Below are 16,525 nucleotides of genomic sequence, written 5' to 3' on the forward strand. Positions count from 1 at the left end.
GTAGAAAAACCCAAAAAAAAAAACTTATTACATATGTCTCTGTAAAACTATCAACTAACTTACCAGATACATTGACCGGAGATCAAATAGAATGCTTTCAATGTACATGGTGTATTGCTGGTAATGAAAGTCATGAGACCATGTTCGTTAATCGATAACTCTTTTCTCATAATGTTATACTGTAATATATTTCATATCTAACTTGTACGGAGTATATCAATTTAGGTGATTTATAAAAAAATAAAAAAGTTTCATTCCATAATCCATAGTTCCATACCCCAATTTAAATTGACTTCTTGATTTCATATATGGTGGCCCATTCTCTATCACCTACAAAAATTACTCCTACAATGCAAAAACCATGCCGTCCAAAAATTAGTTACAAAACCGCCGAAATAAACAAACAAAAATAAAATAAAAATTCCAATCCAACGGCTCCAAGAAAATTTCCGGCATAAATGACGTAACAAAATCACACGTGTCACAATCTTATCCTTTCTCCTTCCTTTTTTCGTGTTATATGAAAAAGAAATAACTATGAATTTCATTTTTGAGATGATCTCACATTTTTAATTTTCCCTATCGAATCCTCCAAGAGGGAGGAACAGAGGAGAGAGAAAGAGTGAGGAGAGAGAAAATTTGAAAATTATCGAACTTTTGATTTCCCTATTTTTTGATTTTAGGGTTCGTAATCCGATCCAGTGAGTTGAGTTTTACTAATCGGAGATTTCGCCGGAGAATTCTTGATTATCCGGCGAAATTAGGTCGCCGGAATTTGATTGATTGCAATTTGTTTGATTGGATTGGAATTTAGTTGAATTTTGGAAGATTGAAGAAGAATTTCGATAAAAATGGTGAATTCTATGGTGGAAAGAGCTACGTCCGATATGTTGATCGGACCTGATTGGGCTATGAACATCGAGATCTGTGATATGCTTAATCAGGATCCTGGGTATATATTTTGCTGTGATTACTGTTTGATTGTTTTGTGATTGGTAATTAGGTTAATTTGAATGTTAAGAGCTAGGTTAATTGTTATTTTAGTTAATTTATTTAGTTGGGAAACTGCTAATTTGTGAATTGGATGTTATGAGAAGAATTGGGTTGATTTTACATGATTAGAGTTGGTTGATTTAGTAGAAATGGATAATTTTGATTGATTTTCATGTGGTTGTAACCTGTATTGTCTGTTAATTAGGGTTGATTGTGTAACGGCTATTATAAACAGAATGATGTAGTGGTAACGACTAAGGAGGAGCCTTTTTAGTGTGCTTGAATTGGTTTTGGAACTGTTATATGGAGTGTTTCTATTTTTGGCCCAGAACGGAGCGTCATTTTACGGGGCAAACGGTATTCTTGAACGTTATTCTATTGTCGAAAGGACTTGGAAGAGAGTGTTGTGCATCTTGATTAAGAAAGCACTTGGGTGTTTTGTAATTGGATACAAGTGTGCAATTATTGCTGAATTTAGTTGAATATTGCTTTTTCAACAATTTGATATGCATTATGGATAAGGGATTAGGGGCGCATGCATTAGTATGAAACTTGTGGGAATGATGCAATCAAGGGGAATGTTAGGTGGTACCGTGACAGGGAACTGTGGTGATTTTAGACTGTGGCTTACAAAGTACAAAGTACATGAAATGGTGATTTAAATTGTCAGTTTTGTAAAAGACTGTATACAAGGAATGCTTAATTAATTTGGTAGTCAAATGTGTGGGATTTTAGACTCTGGCTTGATACTTACATAGTGATCCTGTGGTGTTCAGTTTCTGTTCAGAACAGCATTTGTGCATCTTTTGAGAGCCATGATATCACTCAATATATTGTATTTGACACTCACTTCTTTGATGCTCATGTTTTACACATAATGAACCTGTGTTGGTCTTTAATTGTATGCATGGGATTTGTACTTCAGCAGACTTACTCTTGATTGAGAAGTAGAGGATTCTATTTTTTGGATTGTGTGGCTACAGCAGAGTTGACATGTATTTCATGAAATGGCTGTCAAAAGCTGTGGGATAAAGTCGCCTTGTTAGTTTCTTTAAGGGATAAAGCGGTGGGGGCTGACCCACATTATTCTATAGGGAGATTCTAAGAAATTGGGATATAGCTGTGATAATTTGGGTTATATTATAAGGACACCTTGTACTCTTACTGTACTTTGGTGTTTGTTCGGTGCAGTTCCACTCAAATATTTACTTACCTAAAAGAAAATACTTTGTTGTGTGTCTTTTATTTCAATAGTCTACTTATTTTTATCTGCCACTACTTTAATAGTGTATGAATTATTATTGTACTTGGCAGTACATTAAATTGTAATACCTATCTTTAAGAAGAGGCATTTTGATGTTTCATATAGATGTGGATGGGTGATACTAAGGGGAGTAGAAATAAGTGAATAAGTGATGAAGGAAGTAGAACTGAGATCTGTGGGAGCTACTGTTATCCTTGGTTTGATATTATGGTGGTCTAGGAATCGTTCAGTATGATGTTTTTGGATGTGCATAATGTGGGTGTTTAGCCTTATACCTTTTCTTTTGTGTGTTTACGTATGATTTCGCATCTTTGAAGCTGCAACTGGTTTCGTATCTATTGTTGTTTTTCCATTAGCTTCTATTGAAGGGGTTAAAGGATAAGGTACACTTTAGGATTTCTATTAAAAAAAAGTTGGCATTTAATATAACAAAATATTCTATGATTGATTGCAGATAATGAATATTAGTTATAGAATGTATGCAATTTTCAGAGTAACCTGTCATATCCCCATATTATATACTCCCTCAATTCTCTCATGTTCTACCCAGCTTCTGTCAATACATAATTTCAGAAAATTTTGAAAATGGTGAGTGGGTGTAAAATAAGTAGAGTAAACTAAGAGGGAGGGTATACAAAAGTGGGTGAGTGTGTGGAAAGGTGAATTAAGTAAGAGAGGGGGTGTGTGGAAAGGTGAATTAAGTAAGAGAGGGGGTGTGTGGAAAGGTGAATTAAGTAAGAGGGGGTGTGTGGAAAGGTGTGATTGTTGTGGGATAAGAGGGCTAAGATGATGAAGGATTTAAGGGGCGTGCTTAAATTAGAGTAAAGCTATGTGAGTAGAAGAAAAAGGAGCAATAATTGGAAAGTGAGTAAAACAATAAGAACGGTGGAGTAGGAATGAACCAAGGAATTAAGAAGAACATTAGGCAATGTAATGTGATTTATGTAATTAGCTAGAAGGACATCACTTTGTCAGGGGCCCCTGTGGAATTTTCTCCTGCACTTGTTACCTTAATCATAGCTTTTGACACCTAGGCCAGTGTCCTATATGAGTTTTGTAGCTAATAGCTAGGTCTGACATCTGCTGTTTTTGTCTGTACATAATATTTTATGCAAATGGATTTTATTGGTTAAATGTTGCTTCTTTTGGTTATCCAGGCAAGCTAAGGATGTTGTGAAGGGCATAAAGAGGCGTATTGGGAGCAGGAACTCGAAGGTTCAGCTTCTAGCTCTAACGGTGAGCCTTTTACAGAAATATTAACTGTAATTCTTCAATTTGAGCAGTTGTAACTTTCATGCTTATTCTTCCCAATTGTTGTCTATCCTTGGGTAAGGTCGTGTACTTTCTCTCACACCACCTTTGGAAGGATAAATTATGTTTTTTTTTTTTCCTAATAGTTTTCTTGTTTATTGTCTAGTAGTTTATTTATGATTAATATATTATATTGCCATTTAATTGACATGGGAGCAGAAATGAGTTATGATTGCTTGATAATTTTTGTTGGCTTGTGCTTGCTTATTCCTTTAAATCTTAATTAGTCATGTTGGTCTATTGTGTTTGCAAACTGATTGACCAACAGATCAATGGACAAAGATAGTCTTATTTTAGTATATCTTCTTAGTTTGCAAAAAGGCTTGTTGTCTGTTTATACCTTGTCTTCTTCATATGTTGCAGTGAACTAAATTGGTTATTTTATCTGCATACTGCAAATATAGTTGCTGGAGACAATTGTAAAGAACTGTGGGGATATCGTACATATGCATGTAGCAGAGAAAGATCTACCTCACGAGATGGTGAAAATTACTAAAAAAAAGGTCTGGGAATTTTGTTGTGTTTTTAAAAAGAGCAGATGGTTGTTGCTATAGACTTTTCAGTTTTTGAGGTTCTGGCTCACGTTACTTTTTATATTTTTTGTAGCCTGATTTTCATGTCAAGGAGAAGATATTAATTCTTATAGATACTTGGCAAGAAGCTTTTGGTGGACCCAGAGCACGATACCCGCAGTATTATGCTGCTTACCAGGAGTTATTGGTATTTTTTTACTGTTACCTCACTTCTTTTGACTGTAGTAGGGTAAAATTTGTATTATGCTCTAAAATGAGTATGATGCAGTTTTTTTTTTTTTTTTTCTTTCCATGCAGTGGTTTCATGGGACTTTCCTGATATTAATGCTTTTTCTTTAATCATAGTATGATTATATGCTTCTTTTGTATCAGCGTGCAGGTGCAGTTTTTCCTCAGCGAACAGAAAGGTCGGCTCCTGTTTTTACACCACCACAAACACAGCCTCTGTCTAATTATCCTTCGAATGTGCTCAATTCAGAGCAGCGTCCAGAGTCAGCAGAGGCTTCTGCAGAAACTGAGTTTCCCACCTTAAGGTTTATTTTCCGACCCCTTTAGCGCATGGATGATCAGTATTTATTTTCTTTACATTTGTTCTCCCCCTTTTAAGTGGGATTATGTTATTTTGTTTCTCAGTTTTCAAATATTAACCCTTAGATGTTGTGGTCAAACTATTCAAGTGATGCCTTATAAAAGCCGTTAGTTATAATCCAAAACTTTAAAGTATTTTGGAATTGAGCAAATTCATTGAGGGGCAGAGGAATTTAGTCTGTCTGGCATGCTAGTGTCCGATGAGCATCGGATTCATCTGCCGAGCAAGGGGAAACCCTTTTCTATTTTATTTTTTAATAATATTGTTATCAAAGAATAGCATTAGAATTACCCCCTAAGGATTCTTTGTACTTATTATTTCCCTTTTGAATAGCTTGTCAGAAATGCAGAATGCACGAGGGATTATGGATGTCTTGTCTGAAATGCTAAGTGCAATTGATCCATCTAACAAAGAGGTAAATGTTGTTTATCATTCAAATTTTTATTTCTAGTTGAAAATTATAACAATATGTAAAGGAAAAATGTCAACACTACTTCTTTAGCTTTTAGGAAATGGTCTTCTGCTAGAATAGAAGGCATTTTTTTGAGAAAATTTTGCACTTCTTGCTAGAATAAAATCGAAGGGCATGATTTGTGAACTTAGTTAGTCACATGAGTATTAGCCATACTACTCCCTGCCAACTGCTGGTACAGCAGCTAGATGTTAGTAATCTTTTTATTAGGTTGACTTAATGGTGTTCAATAAAACTATTTGTTGAGGTAGTGATCAACTGTATTGATATGACAAACAATGATCTTGATTCTTGAATTAAAGGATGTCTTTCTTCCATCAATGCTAAGAATGGGCACTATCCAAGGCCGGATCTTGTTTTTGGGGGAACTGTTTTATGGAAAACATCTCTTTCATAACAGAGAGCCTGTTTTCATTTGTGATTAGGCCGCTTTTATGTCATAAATATTAACTAGTATGTGCTTCACAAATAGCAATTATTATCAACAGTTAGTTAAATAGGGCATTGTTATTTTAAATTACTCTATTTCCTTGCGAGAAAGGTGAATTTTGGCTCTGTTTTGGGAAATGAGCAGCTATAAATTTCTAATGACATTTTGAAAGTACTGCTTCTGTTGATGTTTTATTTGTCAATTTATGCTATTTATTTCTTCTCCTGGCGATCTTTGCAGGGCCTTAGACAGGAGGTAATCGTTGATTTGGTTGAACAATGCCGAACATACAAGCAAAGAGTTGTGCATTTAGTTAATTCAACTTCGTAAGGCCTACTTCTCTGCCATTGCTCTTGGAAATTAGGTGTATGTTGGGGGGGGGGGGGGGGGGATCATTTGTTTGATTTTTTTTAGTTATGCTTATTAGTTAAAGCACAGCTAAATCTAACCATGTGAAGTTTGAATTACATTTTTAACAGAGGACCCATTGCCAATATAGAATCGGCTCATTTCGGCATCTATGCATGATAGTTTGTTAACATTTTAAAACAATTTGTACATTTTTTCCCCAATTAAAATTGCAGTAACAAGAGTTATTAACCATAGCTGTGCTTTTGCTTTGTTCATCAAGCCAAACTGCTAAAGTGTATACTTTTATATTTATTGTGCTCTCTGTTTCTGCCTTGCCCTTTGTTTTAGCTTTCTACTGATAAAAGGCTGATTATGTACATGATTAGGGTGTGGTTATAAGGTTTTACTAGTTACTCTTAGCTTGTACTACAGATTGTACTTGTGTCTGTGTAGTTGATATTTCTTCTTCTGATGGAATTGGTTGCAACTTCTGAAAGATCTAATAATCTGTTCAACTTTTGTGCTGTGAAGTTAGATTAGTTAGATTGTTGTTCTCTGAAGTTAAACATCATTCTGGTTTCAGGGATGAATCGCTGCTTTGCCAAGGCCTGGCTTTGAACGATGACTTGCAGAGAGTACTTGCAAAGCATGAAGCTATTTCTTCGGGAATTAAAGTGCCACAAGAGAGCTCAAAACCTGAATCTAGTAAAGGGCTCGTAGATGTTGATGCTCCTTTGGTTGATACAGGAGAAAGCAGCAAACAAGCTGATGGAAGGTACATCTGCGTTGATTGTATAATTCTGAATTATATTGTCTGTTTGGCTTAACTAGTTAGTAGTTATGTTTCTCAGTGTTTACAATTTGTGTAAATGGCTTGGCCCGAATTTTGTATATAGAAATTAACTGACATGTCTATGTTTGTTGTCATCACATTGCTTGTTCTTGGTATTGTGATTTATCTATATGCAGCGGATGGGGCTTAGACAATAAATGCTAACACAATGGGCCAAAGTGGTCTGACTAAGTTGATCAGGTCAACTGGAAAGCTATTGAATGTTGGGTGTTAGGGGTAGAACCAATTTTTTGAGGGTAATAATGAGCTAGGGACCTCCAATTAAGCTTTACAACTTTTTAAGGTGCTTCTATGCTCACTTGGGCTTGTTATGGATGATTTTACTACCTGATTCAAATTGATTATTCCATATTGTTTGTATAACAACCTGCGTCTTTTCAGATGGTATTTTTGACCATTAATCACTAAAATTTAATGCTACATTTCAAAAATACTAATTTTAGTATCATTTTATTCTTTGTTGAGATCATTACTTGAAATTTGAAAGTATATAACGGAAATGTTTTTTGAACAATGTGGGCTAGATATTGAAGTAAAAATTGAATTAATGTTGATGGAATAGTAAGGTAGTTAGCTAGGTTTAGAGTGGTGGAAGTATTTTGGTTCATTTTGTGAGAAGTTCCAAATTAAACCAAGAGTTTGGCTATGAGCATTTTTATTTCCGGCATATCTACATTTAATAGGATAGTTGACCATGGTATTGGTGACTTTGCCATAAGCTCACATGCATCACTGATTTACTCTAAATGTAAAAGTATTGAGCAATCCATTCAAATTACATTTTACTAATTATAAATAACTTATTTTCTACTCATTTTTTTTTTCTCATCGATTTTATATTTTGTAGCTCTGCCTCAGGTGCAACTCCTCCAGCTCCCCAAGCAAATGGCTCTGCAGCCACAACGGACAAAGCGTTGTCCAAAATTGACCTCCTGAGTGGTGATCTTTTAGATGATTTTAGTACTCCAGCTGCACAGGACTCGCTGGCTCTAGTTCCGGTGTCTGCACCTCAGCCTTCAAGTCCTATTCCTTCTGAGCATAATGCTTTAGCTCTTGTCGACATGTTTTCGATGGACAACACTGCAGAATCCTCAAATTCCCAGCATGCCTTTTCTGGTGGACAAGGTCAGCCATATCCTTTGGGCCCAGAACATCCACAGCAGCATAATTTTCAACCGGGGCAACCAACACCATATGCAAATGGAATGGCTCCAGGTATGGGGATGCCTCAGTATGAACAGGCAGGATATTCACAACCTGCAGGAGCTTCCTGGAATCCACAAGTTGCTCAGCAGCAGCCACAGCCTGCATCACCTGTCTATGGTGATTTACTCTTCTCTTTTGCTCTTTTGTAAGCCATGATATAGACTGAAATTCTGTATGGTAGATCTATGTCACTCTTCTACTCATTTTACTGCTAGCACATTGGTCAGTTATTTAACAAAAAGTACCTTGGCACGGGTTATCAGCATCTGGTCTTTCACTTAGGGATAAATAGATGATCTGTATACATTGCCCTTGTTGACACTTGTAGTCCAAGTGCGAATAGTATATAGGAGGTAGATCAGACTTGCAGTTATGATGTTGTTGCCTTTCATTGACATGTCATTACATTTGGCCTTTCAGGTTCTCAGAATGGAGGGTCATTGCCGCCACCACCATGGGAGTCTCAGCCTGCTGATACCAACCAGCCATTCACTCCTCCTCAATATTCTTCTTCAATGCAAGCCCCGCCGGTAGCTGGCCAACAATCACCAAATTTCCAGGGTGGTGTGCATCCATTTGCACCTCAACTACCTGGAAATGATCAAGCTGTAGGAATGTATGCACCGCACATGGCAGGTGGTCATATGCCAGGAATGAATGTGCAACCTGTGATGAACCAAATGCCAGGCATGTACCCTCAGCCTTATCAGGGAGGACAGATGATGGGTATGGTTCCTCAGGCAATGCCAGTTCCCCAGATGAACTCCATGTACCCAGCACAAATGTATGGAAATCAAATGGCAGCTTACGGCTATGGTTATGCACAGCAGCCTGATGCTCAATATCTTGATCAGAGAATGTACGGTTTGTCTATGAGAGATGACAGTTCTCTGAAGAATGCTTCCAACCAGAATTCGATGGCTTCCTACTTACCTCCTATGAGGCAGCAACCTAAGGGAGACGATAAGTTGTTTGGAGATCTGGTTGATATGGCGAAATCAAAGCCAGGAGGAAAAGCCACCCCTAGTAGGACCGGGAGTGTGTGATATCGTGGCTTATTATTGCATTATAATCTAGATGTTTTTGGAAAATTAGCTTGCTTTGCTAACTTGACTCACTTTGTTTCATTTATTTTCCACCCTTTTTTTTTTATCCGGGGAGATTTTCTGCCTTCCTCAACAACTGAAAAATTCTAGTATTCAAGTATATACGTCGTTTTTGCTATTTCACCCAAGTTTGAGCGTATCTCTTTGTGGGCATTGAATTTGATGTACATCACCTTATAGTCAGGTTGAATTGATTTGGAGAACTCTTCTCCTTTTTTCTCTTAAAATAAATTCTTGTAGTCACTTTACTCACATTTTGCTTGTAATGAAAGCACTAGGTGATTGTTTAATACGTTTATTATTTTTTTATTTTTACATAATTATCTTTTTTATTTCTGTTGTGTTTTGTTTCATTTTATATTCGTAATCTAATCTTATAAATGATTTCAATTTTGTAAATTGTGTATATGTTTTTGCATCGTACTTACCTTAATTTTCTTGGAGCACAAAAGCATTTTATTGACTCGATATAGTGAGGCACCACAGCGATTAATCTTTCCTCTCAGTATCTTAAATTCTTAACAGTGTCACAGTGTGTGTCGAGGAGGTGAGGGTTGAAGGGGGAGAGACTGTCTTAGATTAACTTGTTTTGGGGCGTCAGAATACTCGCACGTTAAAGTACGGTTGAAGTCATTTTGAAATCAGTCTTCACATCCATCCCCATACTTCTATCATCCAGTGAATTTTATGAGAAAATCAATAGAAAATACTTTGCTGTAATCAATCATTAATGGAGTACGGTATAATTGACATTGCTACCTGTTGCAGAGCTGCAAAGCAAAGTCACTAGGCTATATGATTTGAGAAAACCTGTTGAAAGTTTGTTAAAGCACTGAAATAGAAAGGGTGATTTTGTTTCTGATTGCAAAAGATGGTGGATAAACTCAATGCTGATCATGTTCCCTGCGACCTATATCATAACATCATCAGTGACTGTAGCATCAGCACGCCTTTTGATAAATGAGGTAAAGTTTTGCTAGAATTGATGCAATGAGATTCAATTCCAAGCCTCCAAGTCAAAGTGACAATGACGCTCAAATTTTATGATGATTATCGAGTACGAATATGAAAACATTAAACCCATTACAATAAGGCAGCTTGAATATCATTGGCAGATAATTTTACTTTATCTTATCCTGAAGGTCTATTGATGATCACATGAATGTGATGTGAGCAACAAACATGGATTCCATATGTAATTGAGTCTAGAAAGACATACACTAGTATTTTAACCAACCAAAACATGCAATATTGTGTTCTCCCTGATGCTACATAAAATCGATGGTGATTAAAAGGGGGAAGGGGAGAATCTGGCTCTGCAAGTATTCCTTCTTGCAGGAGCTCCTGGGTACCATCCAAAATAGGCGAACATGCTATCATAAAGGCATTGACATGCCTGCAATAAGAGCCAAACAACAGAGATTTTAGTTAACAACTTACGGAGTAGAAGTTATGAAACAGACAATTCCAAGAATAGCAGGGGTGGATATATAAAGAAAATAAAGTATAAACAACTGGTGTCATCCTAAAATATCATGATCACATGATGCTCAACTATTGCCGAAACATGCCACATGTCCATTTGACTTTATTTTAATGAAATACTTTCTTATGATATGTGTCCCATGACACAGATCACGACAGAGCACTATTAGCTTTGTTGAAGTTGTCTGGAATCTAGCTAGTAGCTAACATTACATGTAGTTCACAATAGTTCCTTCCCTCAGGTGATTTCTTTAGGGGTGATATTGCAAGTGTGGTTATAATCCGGGCAGATGGAAGAAAAGCTTACCTTAATTCTCTTCTCATTCCGTTTGAGAAAATGACATTCCAACAAGTGTGACATACTGACTTGACTGTTCTCTCACTTATTAGAAAAAACAGACGTACACAGGTACCATATACATAGTAAGTATAAACATGTTGGCTACTTGCTACTTAAAGGACGCCAAATAAAAACCCTCGATGTAAGACCTAGCATTCTGAAAGCTACGTCTTATCAGACATCAAGATAAATGACAGTCAAGTACCAAATAGCTCAACCTTTGCAATAATTTCCCTAGTAAAGTCAATTTGTAACTACCAGCACAAATGAATCCTATAAACATCAGGAGCAAAGCTTAAGTTAACGTTTTTAAAGTAGCATACACATAGAGATAAAGGTTGCCTATATGCAAACGAAAGAGTTTACTACTTACTGAAAGGTCTAGAATCAGATACTACACCATACATCTGTTACTTAGCACAGACTAGTGTGACTCAACTTTCCCCATCCAATAAACAATGTAACACCATGTCAAGGAACCAAAACTTAAAAGAACTCGTCAAATTAACACATTGTCCTGGTCTGAAGGAGAGCACTAAACATAGCATACAGCTTTCTACTTTTCAAACGTTATCCTTTTCCTTTTCGGCGCCAGGAGAGAAAAAAGGAGCAAGAAGCACATCATATAACCTCCTAAACTCAAGGAGCCATGAAATAAAGATATTTCTCTTTCCTTTGGTAGTATAAATGCTTTATACATTGAACGTAATGTCAAAGTACCTATTCCTACTCATTGCAAAGTGGTGGGAAAGAGAAAACTTTGTTCCTCATTTGATACATGGTTACAATCCCTTGCAGCCTTGAAGGAAGCACAGGCAGTTTCAAAATCAGCAAAAGATCATCAAACTGTGTACCACCAAGTTAACAAGTACTCCCCAAAACCTTTTCTAGCAACCTTATCAGCATAAAAAAAAAATAAAAAAAAAAAGGAAAAATAAAAAAAGGAAAAAAAAGAAAAAAAGAAAAAAAAAAAAAAAAAAGACGAGCAATTTTCAGGTGCAATGAAGTGCATCACTTGCCAGAGTTACCACCATCCAAATTTCCCATTTATTTATATGGACAAAAACTTTACAAGTTACAAATCTACAGCCAGCAAGGTTAACTAAAATTCACCTAATACAACCATAAAGTATTCATTTTCTATGAAGGGGGAAATTTAACCTAGGAAGCTTTTCCTTGTTCATGCAAGCAAATACAAAATGACAAAGTCGAAAATCAGCTCAAGACAAGTACAACTTTTGCTTTCCCAAGCTCCCTTAAGTGCAACCCTTTTACAGTTTTCATAATCAAGACCTTTTCCCACAATCTTACCTACGTAACACCAGGTTGTATATTAAACACCAACTAGGATCAAAATCAAGACAATCAACTTAACAACACAACCCCATTTTACAAATTAATTCACCAAAGGGAGACAAAAAATCAAAACATAGGAGAATTGTAGGTAGAAACCCACTTTGATGTGAAAAAAAGAACCAAGGTATTTGTGAGGTTGTTGAGGAGTCCGCCCTTTCTTCTCTAATAGTAATAGAGTGAAGGTAAATAGGTAAGAAACCCAATTCATTCTTACATAGGTTTAAGACCCACCAACAAGTTCATACATTTGTGTTTAACAATTATACGAGCAAAGGTGAAGAATCAAAACACAAAGATTTTGTCCAGCTCTAATCCCCAATAACGTAGAACTTGAAACTACAATAACACTGTTTAGATTGAAGCCTCAAATGTCCCCAAACAGTTGTCTAAGTTTTACCTGAACTACATTTACACTTCGATCATACCACTTTGCCATTTGAAATCTGTACATTAATAACAACTTTCAATCTCCTTTATATCTTGTATTTTTCTTTCATGTGATGATCTAATCAGCCCCAGCCCTCAAAACTATATATAGTTAGGATTTAGCTTTACATCCCTCAAAGCTTATGTTAAAAGCCACACCACAAAGTGCAAAGTGGGTCAAAACCCATGATATAATAACTTGGGCTACACCTAAAAACTACTACCTCCGTTTCTTTTTAGTTGACATGTATTCCTTTTTAGGAAGTTTTTTTTAAGTTGACACGTTTCCTTTTGGGGTAACTTTTTTACCTTGCATTTACAAGCTACCCCACTTGCTTTTTCATTCTCTCTCACTCTCTCTCCTCTCCTTAATATAGGTGCCTAAATCAAACGCGTCAACTAAATAAAAACGGAGGAAGTATTAGTTTATTCCTCTAGTGGGCTAGATCCACAACAATATCCCCTCTAGATCAGCATGAGAAAATACAATCACTTCATGATCACTTGAACCTTATCCCAACAATCCAACCATAAATCTCAAGCTTTATTCGAGAACTACTTTTGTCAACATGTCGACACCATTCTGGTTAGTGTGAAAGTTTTTGGATACATTTGCTTCTCAATCACATCTCGCAACCAATAATATCTAGCATTAATATGTTTAGTGCAAGCATGGTACAATGCATATTACATCGAATTTATAACACTAATACTTCATAGTCATTATGCTTCAAACCCAACTTTCTCGAAGGAAATACTTAAGCCTCTACATCTATGGCTATGCTTCCACAACTCCAACATTCCGCCTCAATGGTTGCAATGCTACACATTTTTGTATTCTTGAGAACATTTGTATATCCTTTAAGTACATAATTGCCACACCCATAACACAAACTCAATTTGGAAGTGCCACTCAATTCAATTATGGAATCCACTTCCTTGATTCAGTAATAACTATCAGCTAACTAAACCAATTGCTTGTGCAAGCCCTCACACACCATAACATATATCATCCAACCCACCCGAGGCATAAATTAATTCATTAAGAGCCTAATATGTGTGTGTGTGTGTGTGTGTGTGTGTGTGTGTGTGTTTTGTTGATTCAAGAAAAAGTTGTGTATTGATTCTGGAAATATTAATGATATATAAAAATATATCTATGTATATCTTTTCCCTAAAAAATTTCAAAATTTAATTGATTTTATGATATAAATTTTTTTTGAAAGAAATAGTTCAAATCAAATATCAAATAAATAGAAATATTTACTTTAGTTTTTGTCTTTCTATATAGATTCTATTTTTCGTCTAGAACGATTCGATTCTATTTCAATTAGATTTATAAATTCTATGAAATTTTATTTTTAAAATCCATTTCAAATCGAAATTAAAACAAAAATTCATTATATCTATAATTTTAAGAAATGGATAACTATTAGAGTTATAAGTAGAGTTATAAGAGTCTGCCTTAAGAAAACCTAGGACTTTATGACGTAGCTTTGATAAGCATATTAGAGGGGTGTAAAACCAAGTCTAAAAAGGGTTTTAGATGAAATTTAGAGTTGCTACCACTATACGGATTTCATGGAGGAATTTTGATCAAGAGGTCCGATTAAGGGGTGATTGTGGCTTAAACTAGGATAACTAGCTTGTGGGGGACACATGAAGCGTCAATTATAGATAGAGTGATCAAGCTCCAATTCTCTTATGTATGAACTTATCAATATGTTGTAAATTATGTGAGACTTATTTGAGTTTCTTATACCCTTAATAATTTTTTTTTAAAAAAAAAAAAGGAAAACAAAAGGGAAGACTCTTCATGCCTTGTGGTTATTTTTCACATTGAAGGGGTTTTTCATTTACCCTACTGGGAGTGCTCTATGGCATTTAGGTTTAAGCCCTTTTCACTTAAGTAAAGTGTATAGACTCGCACTTGAGCAGAAGTTAGATACAACTCCTACAAGTGTGATTATTTTCCCACATTGTTTGTAATTTTAATTCTAACTTAAGTGAGTTGCTCCTATTGCCAATTATTAGGATAGAATCTCAATAATACATTAGTCTCTCCTCTTTCTTAATCCCAATCCCTAACAACTTCCTTCAAAGTTTGTGCTTTTAACATGAAATAGAATATAATTCGTAGTATTCTACAACTCTGTTTTATGTTCCATTCCATAAAAATAATTTCACATAGCCTCATAACTATCTTATCCCAAGCACCAACTATATATAAACAAAAATAATAGAAATTAGACAAATAAAACCCCATAAACATGGTCAACATCTTTGGTTTCTACAGAAAGCCGCAACAAGCGATGATTCGTATGGGATTCGATCAAAAGCATTATCAACTAATCTAGCTAACATCTACATTCATATGGTCAACAATTTACAGCATTCTATAAACAAGAGAAGGGAGAAAAAGAAATAGACCTTGAGGAACTAAACACCAACTCTGGGAATCAACAGATAAAACTGACTGTAATCTAGCAGAAGCAATTGCGCTGTGCAATGGCAACATTGTAAGTAAGCAGCTTGCTTCAACAGGTAACCTAAAACCCCACAAAAACCCAGATTCAATTAACATCATAAAATCTCAAAATTTTCAAAACCCATCAAAAAATTTCATCCAAATGATTAATCAAAGACTTAAAAGACAACATTTTTACAATAGATTAAACGAAAAATAGGGGGGGAAAAACCTTGGAATGCGAGGAATGCGCTTAGTAGAAGAAGAAACTGGAGATGGGGTTGTTGATTTGAATAAGTTAGCAATTGTAGGAATTGATTTGCATCTTCCTCGTATAGTTGATAATCTGGAGAGAATTGCTGTTGAGCTCATTTTTTTCTTTACCCTATTTCCAGAATTTCTGTGTTATGTTAGTGAGAATGAACCAAGAAGTTGAAGAAAGGCAGTCTTTTAATTCTGGAATTTTGTTTTCTTCTTCGTTTGAGTTTCTTTTGACTTGGATTGCTTACAATAGGCCCAAGAAGAGGGTGTACAAAGTGCAATGATACAATGCCCCTTCCAAAAGACCCGAAAATTATATTCGGGTCCCGAAAAAAGGATGTTATCCTGAATGGATATATAGTTCAAATTGAAAAATATAAGCATATGTTTCGAAAACTACTGACAGTTATGCCATAATTTTTTTGTTAAATTTGATGAGATGAACCTATTGATCAATGACATTTTCTCCATTATTTGATGATCGTATTTTTTCGCTTTTGAACTAGCGTGTTATAAGTTAATGGATCAGTCTTAATGTATTATGATTTACGGAGTAATAACGCCAAATTCGTGCGTTGACAAATAAAAATTAAAATGTTGCCTTTATTAAAGAGCGGTTAAGTATTTACCTAGCTCTAGGTACAAAAATTACACTCTCCAATATCTGAGATCAAATTTCGTCTACATCACTGTCCTTTGTGGCTCTCTCTATACATAAAAAAATCACTATAAACTTGAATTCAAATGATCCATTTGCCAATTCTTGTCATTATAGAAATGTGACATTGCCTAATCAAACATTACCCAAATCACAGATTCACAACCACCTAGCCCACCTCTATTTGAAAGATAGGACAAGGAAATTGCAATAATGATGCAGTGCTCAAGTTTCATGTTTTGGAGTTCTAGTTCTACTTTCGGGGTAACGGGGTTCCATTTCCAAGTTTTCATTAACTAGATCAAGTTTTTCTTCAGCAATGTTCTTGGATGATTTGTCCTGGTATTTGAGACATACAGCAGATGCTACTTAGAGAGTCCTCTGAGGCTCTGAAGAGAATTTGTGGTCCTCCGGAAAAAAAAAA

The 16,525-nt window shown here is 35.6% G+C and overlaps 2 protein-coding genes across 2 annotated transcripts; one reads left to right on the plus strand and one right to left on the minus strand.

The window, feature by feature from the left end:
• The first annotated feature begins 345 nt into the window (after positions 1-345).
• LOC145595698 (TOM1-like protein 9) lies at positions 346-9,400 on the plus strand. The gene is made up of 10 exons (XM_081652116.1): positions 346-952; positions 3,415-3,493; positions 3,973-4,071; positions 4,175-4,288; positions 4,474-4,634; positions 5,024-5,105; positions 5,833-5,918; positions 6,527-6,718; positions 7,644-8,119; positions 8,423-9,400. The coding sequence occupies exons 1-10, from the start codon at positions 852-854 to the stop codon at positions 9,046-9,048; spliced, it is 2,016 nt and encodes a 671-aa protein (XP_081508242.1). The 5' UTR covers positions 346-851; the 3' UTR covers positions 9,049-9,400.
• An 806-nt stretch (positions 9,401-10,206) lies between these two features.
• LOC145595849 (uncharacterized) lies at positions 10,207-15,615 on the minus strand. The gene is made up of 3 exons (XM_081652284.1): positions 15,415-15,615; positions 15,146-15,264; positions 10,207-10,504 (listed from the first exon to the last, which is right to left on the minus strand). The coding sequence occupies exons 1-3, from the start codon at positions 15,552-15,554 to the stop codon at positions 10,485-10,487; spliced, it is 279 nt and encodes a 92-aa protein (XP_081508410.1). The 5' UTR covers positions 15,555-15,615; the 3' UTR covers positions 10,207-10,484.
• Positions 15,616-16,525: the final 910 nt, after the last annotated feature.

Source organism: Chenopodium album, chromosome 19, assembly GCF_948465745.1.
Source record: "Chenopodium album chromosome 19, dcCheAlbu1.1, whole genome shotgun sequence".
In the NCBI taxonomy this organism is placed as follows: domain Eukaryota; kingdom Viridiplantae; phylum Streptophyta; class Magnoliopsida; order Caryophyllales; family Amaranthaceae; genus Chenopodium; species Chenopodium album.

Excerpts from the sequence above, each read along its gene's own strand:
- LOC145595849 (XM_081652284.1), bottom strand. The coding sequence starts at position 15,554 with ATGAGCTCAACAGCAATTCTCTCCAGATTATCAACTATACGAGGAAGA. Across the intron at positions 15,265-15,414 it reads CGCATTCCTCGCATTCCAAG|GTTACCTGTTGAAGCAAGCT; the intron begins GTTTTTCCCCCC and ends GTGGGGTTTTAG. Across the intron at positions 10,505-15,145 it reads TTGGTGTTTAGTTCCTCAAG|GCATGTCAATGCCTTTATGA; the intron begins GTCTATTTCTTT and ends CTCTTATTGCAG.
- LOC145595698 (XM_081652116.1), top strand. The coding sequence starts at position 852 with ATGGTGAATTCTATGGTGGAAAGAGCTACGTCCGATATGTTGATCGGA. Across the intron at positions 3,494-3,972 it reads TTCAGCTTCTAGCTCTAACG|TTGCTGGAGACAATTGTAAA; the intron begins GTGAGCCTTTTA and ends CTGCAAATATAG. Across the intron at positions 5,106-5,832 it reads TTGATCCATCTAACAAAGAG|GGCCTTAGACAGGAGGTAAT; the intron begins GTAAATGTTGTT and ends CGATCTTTGCAG.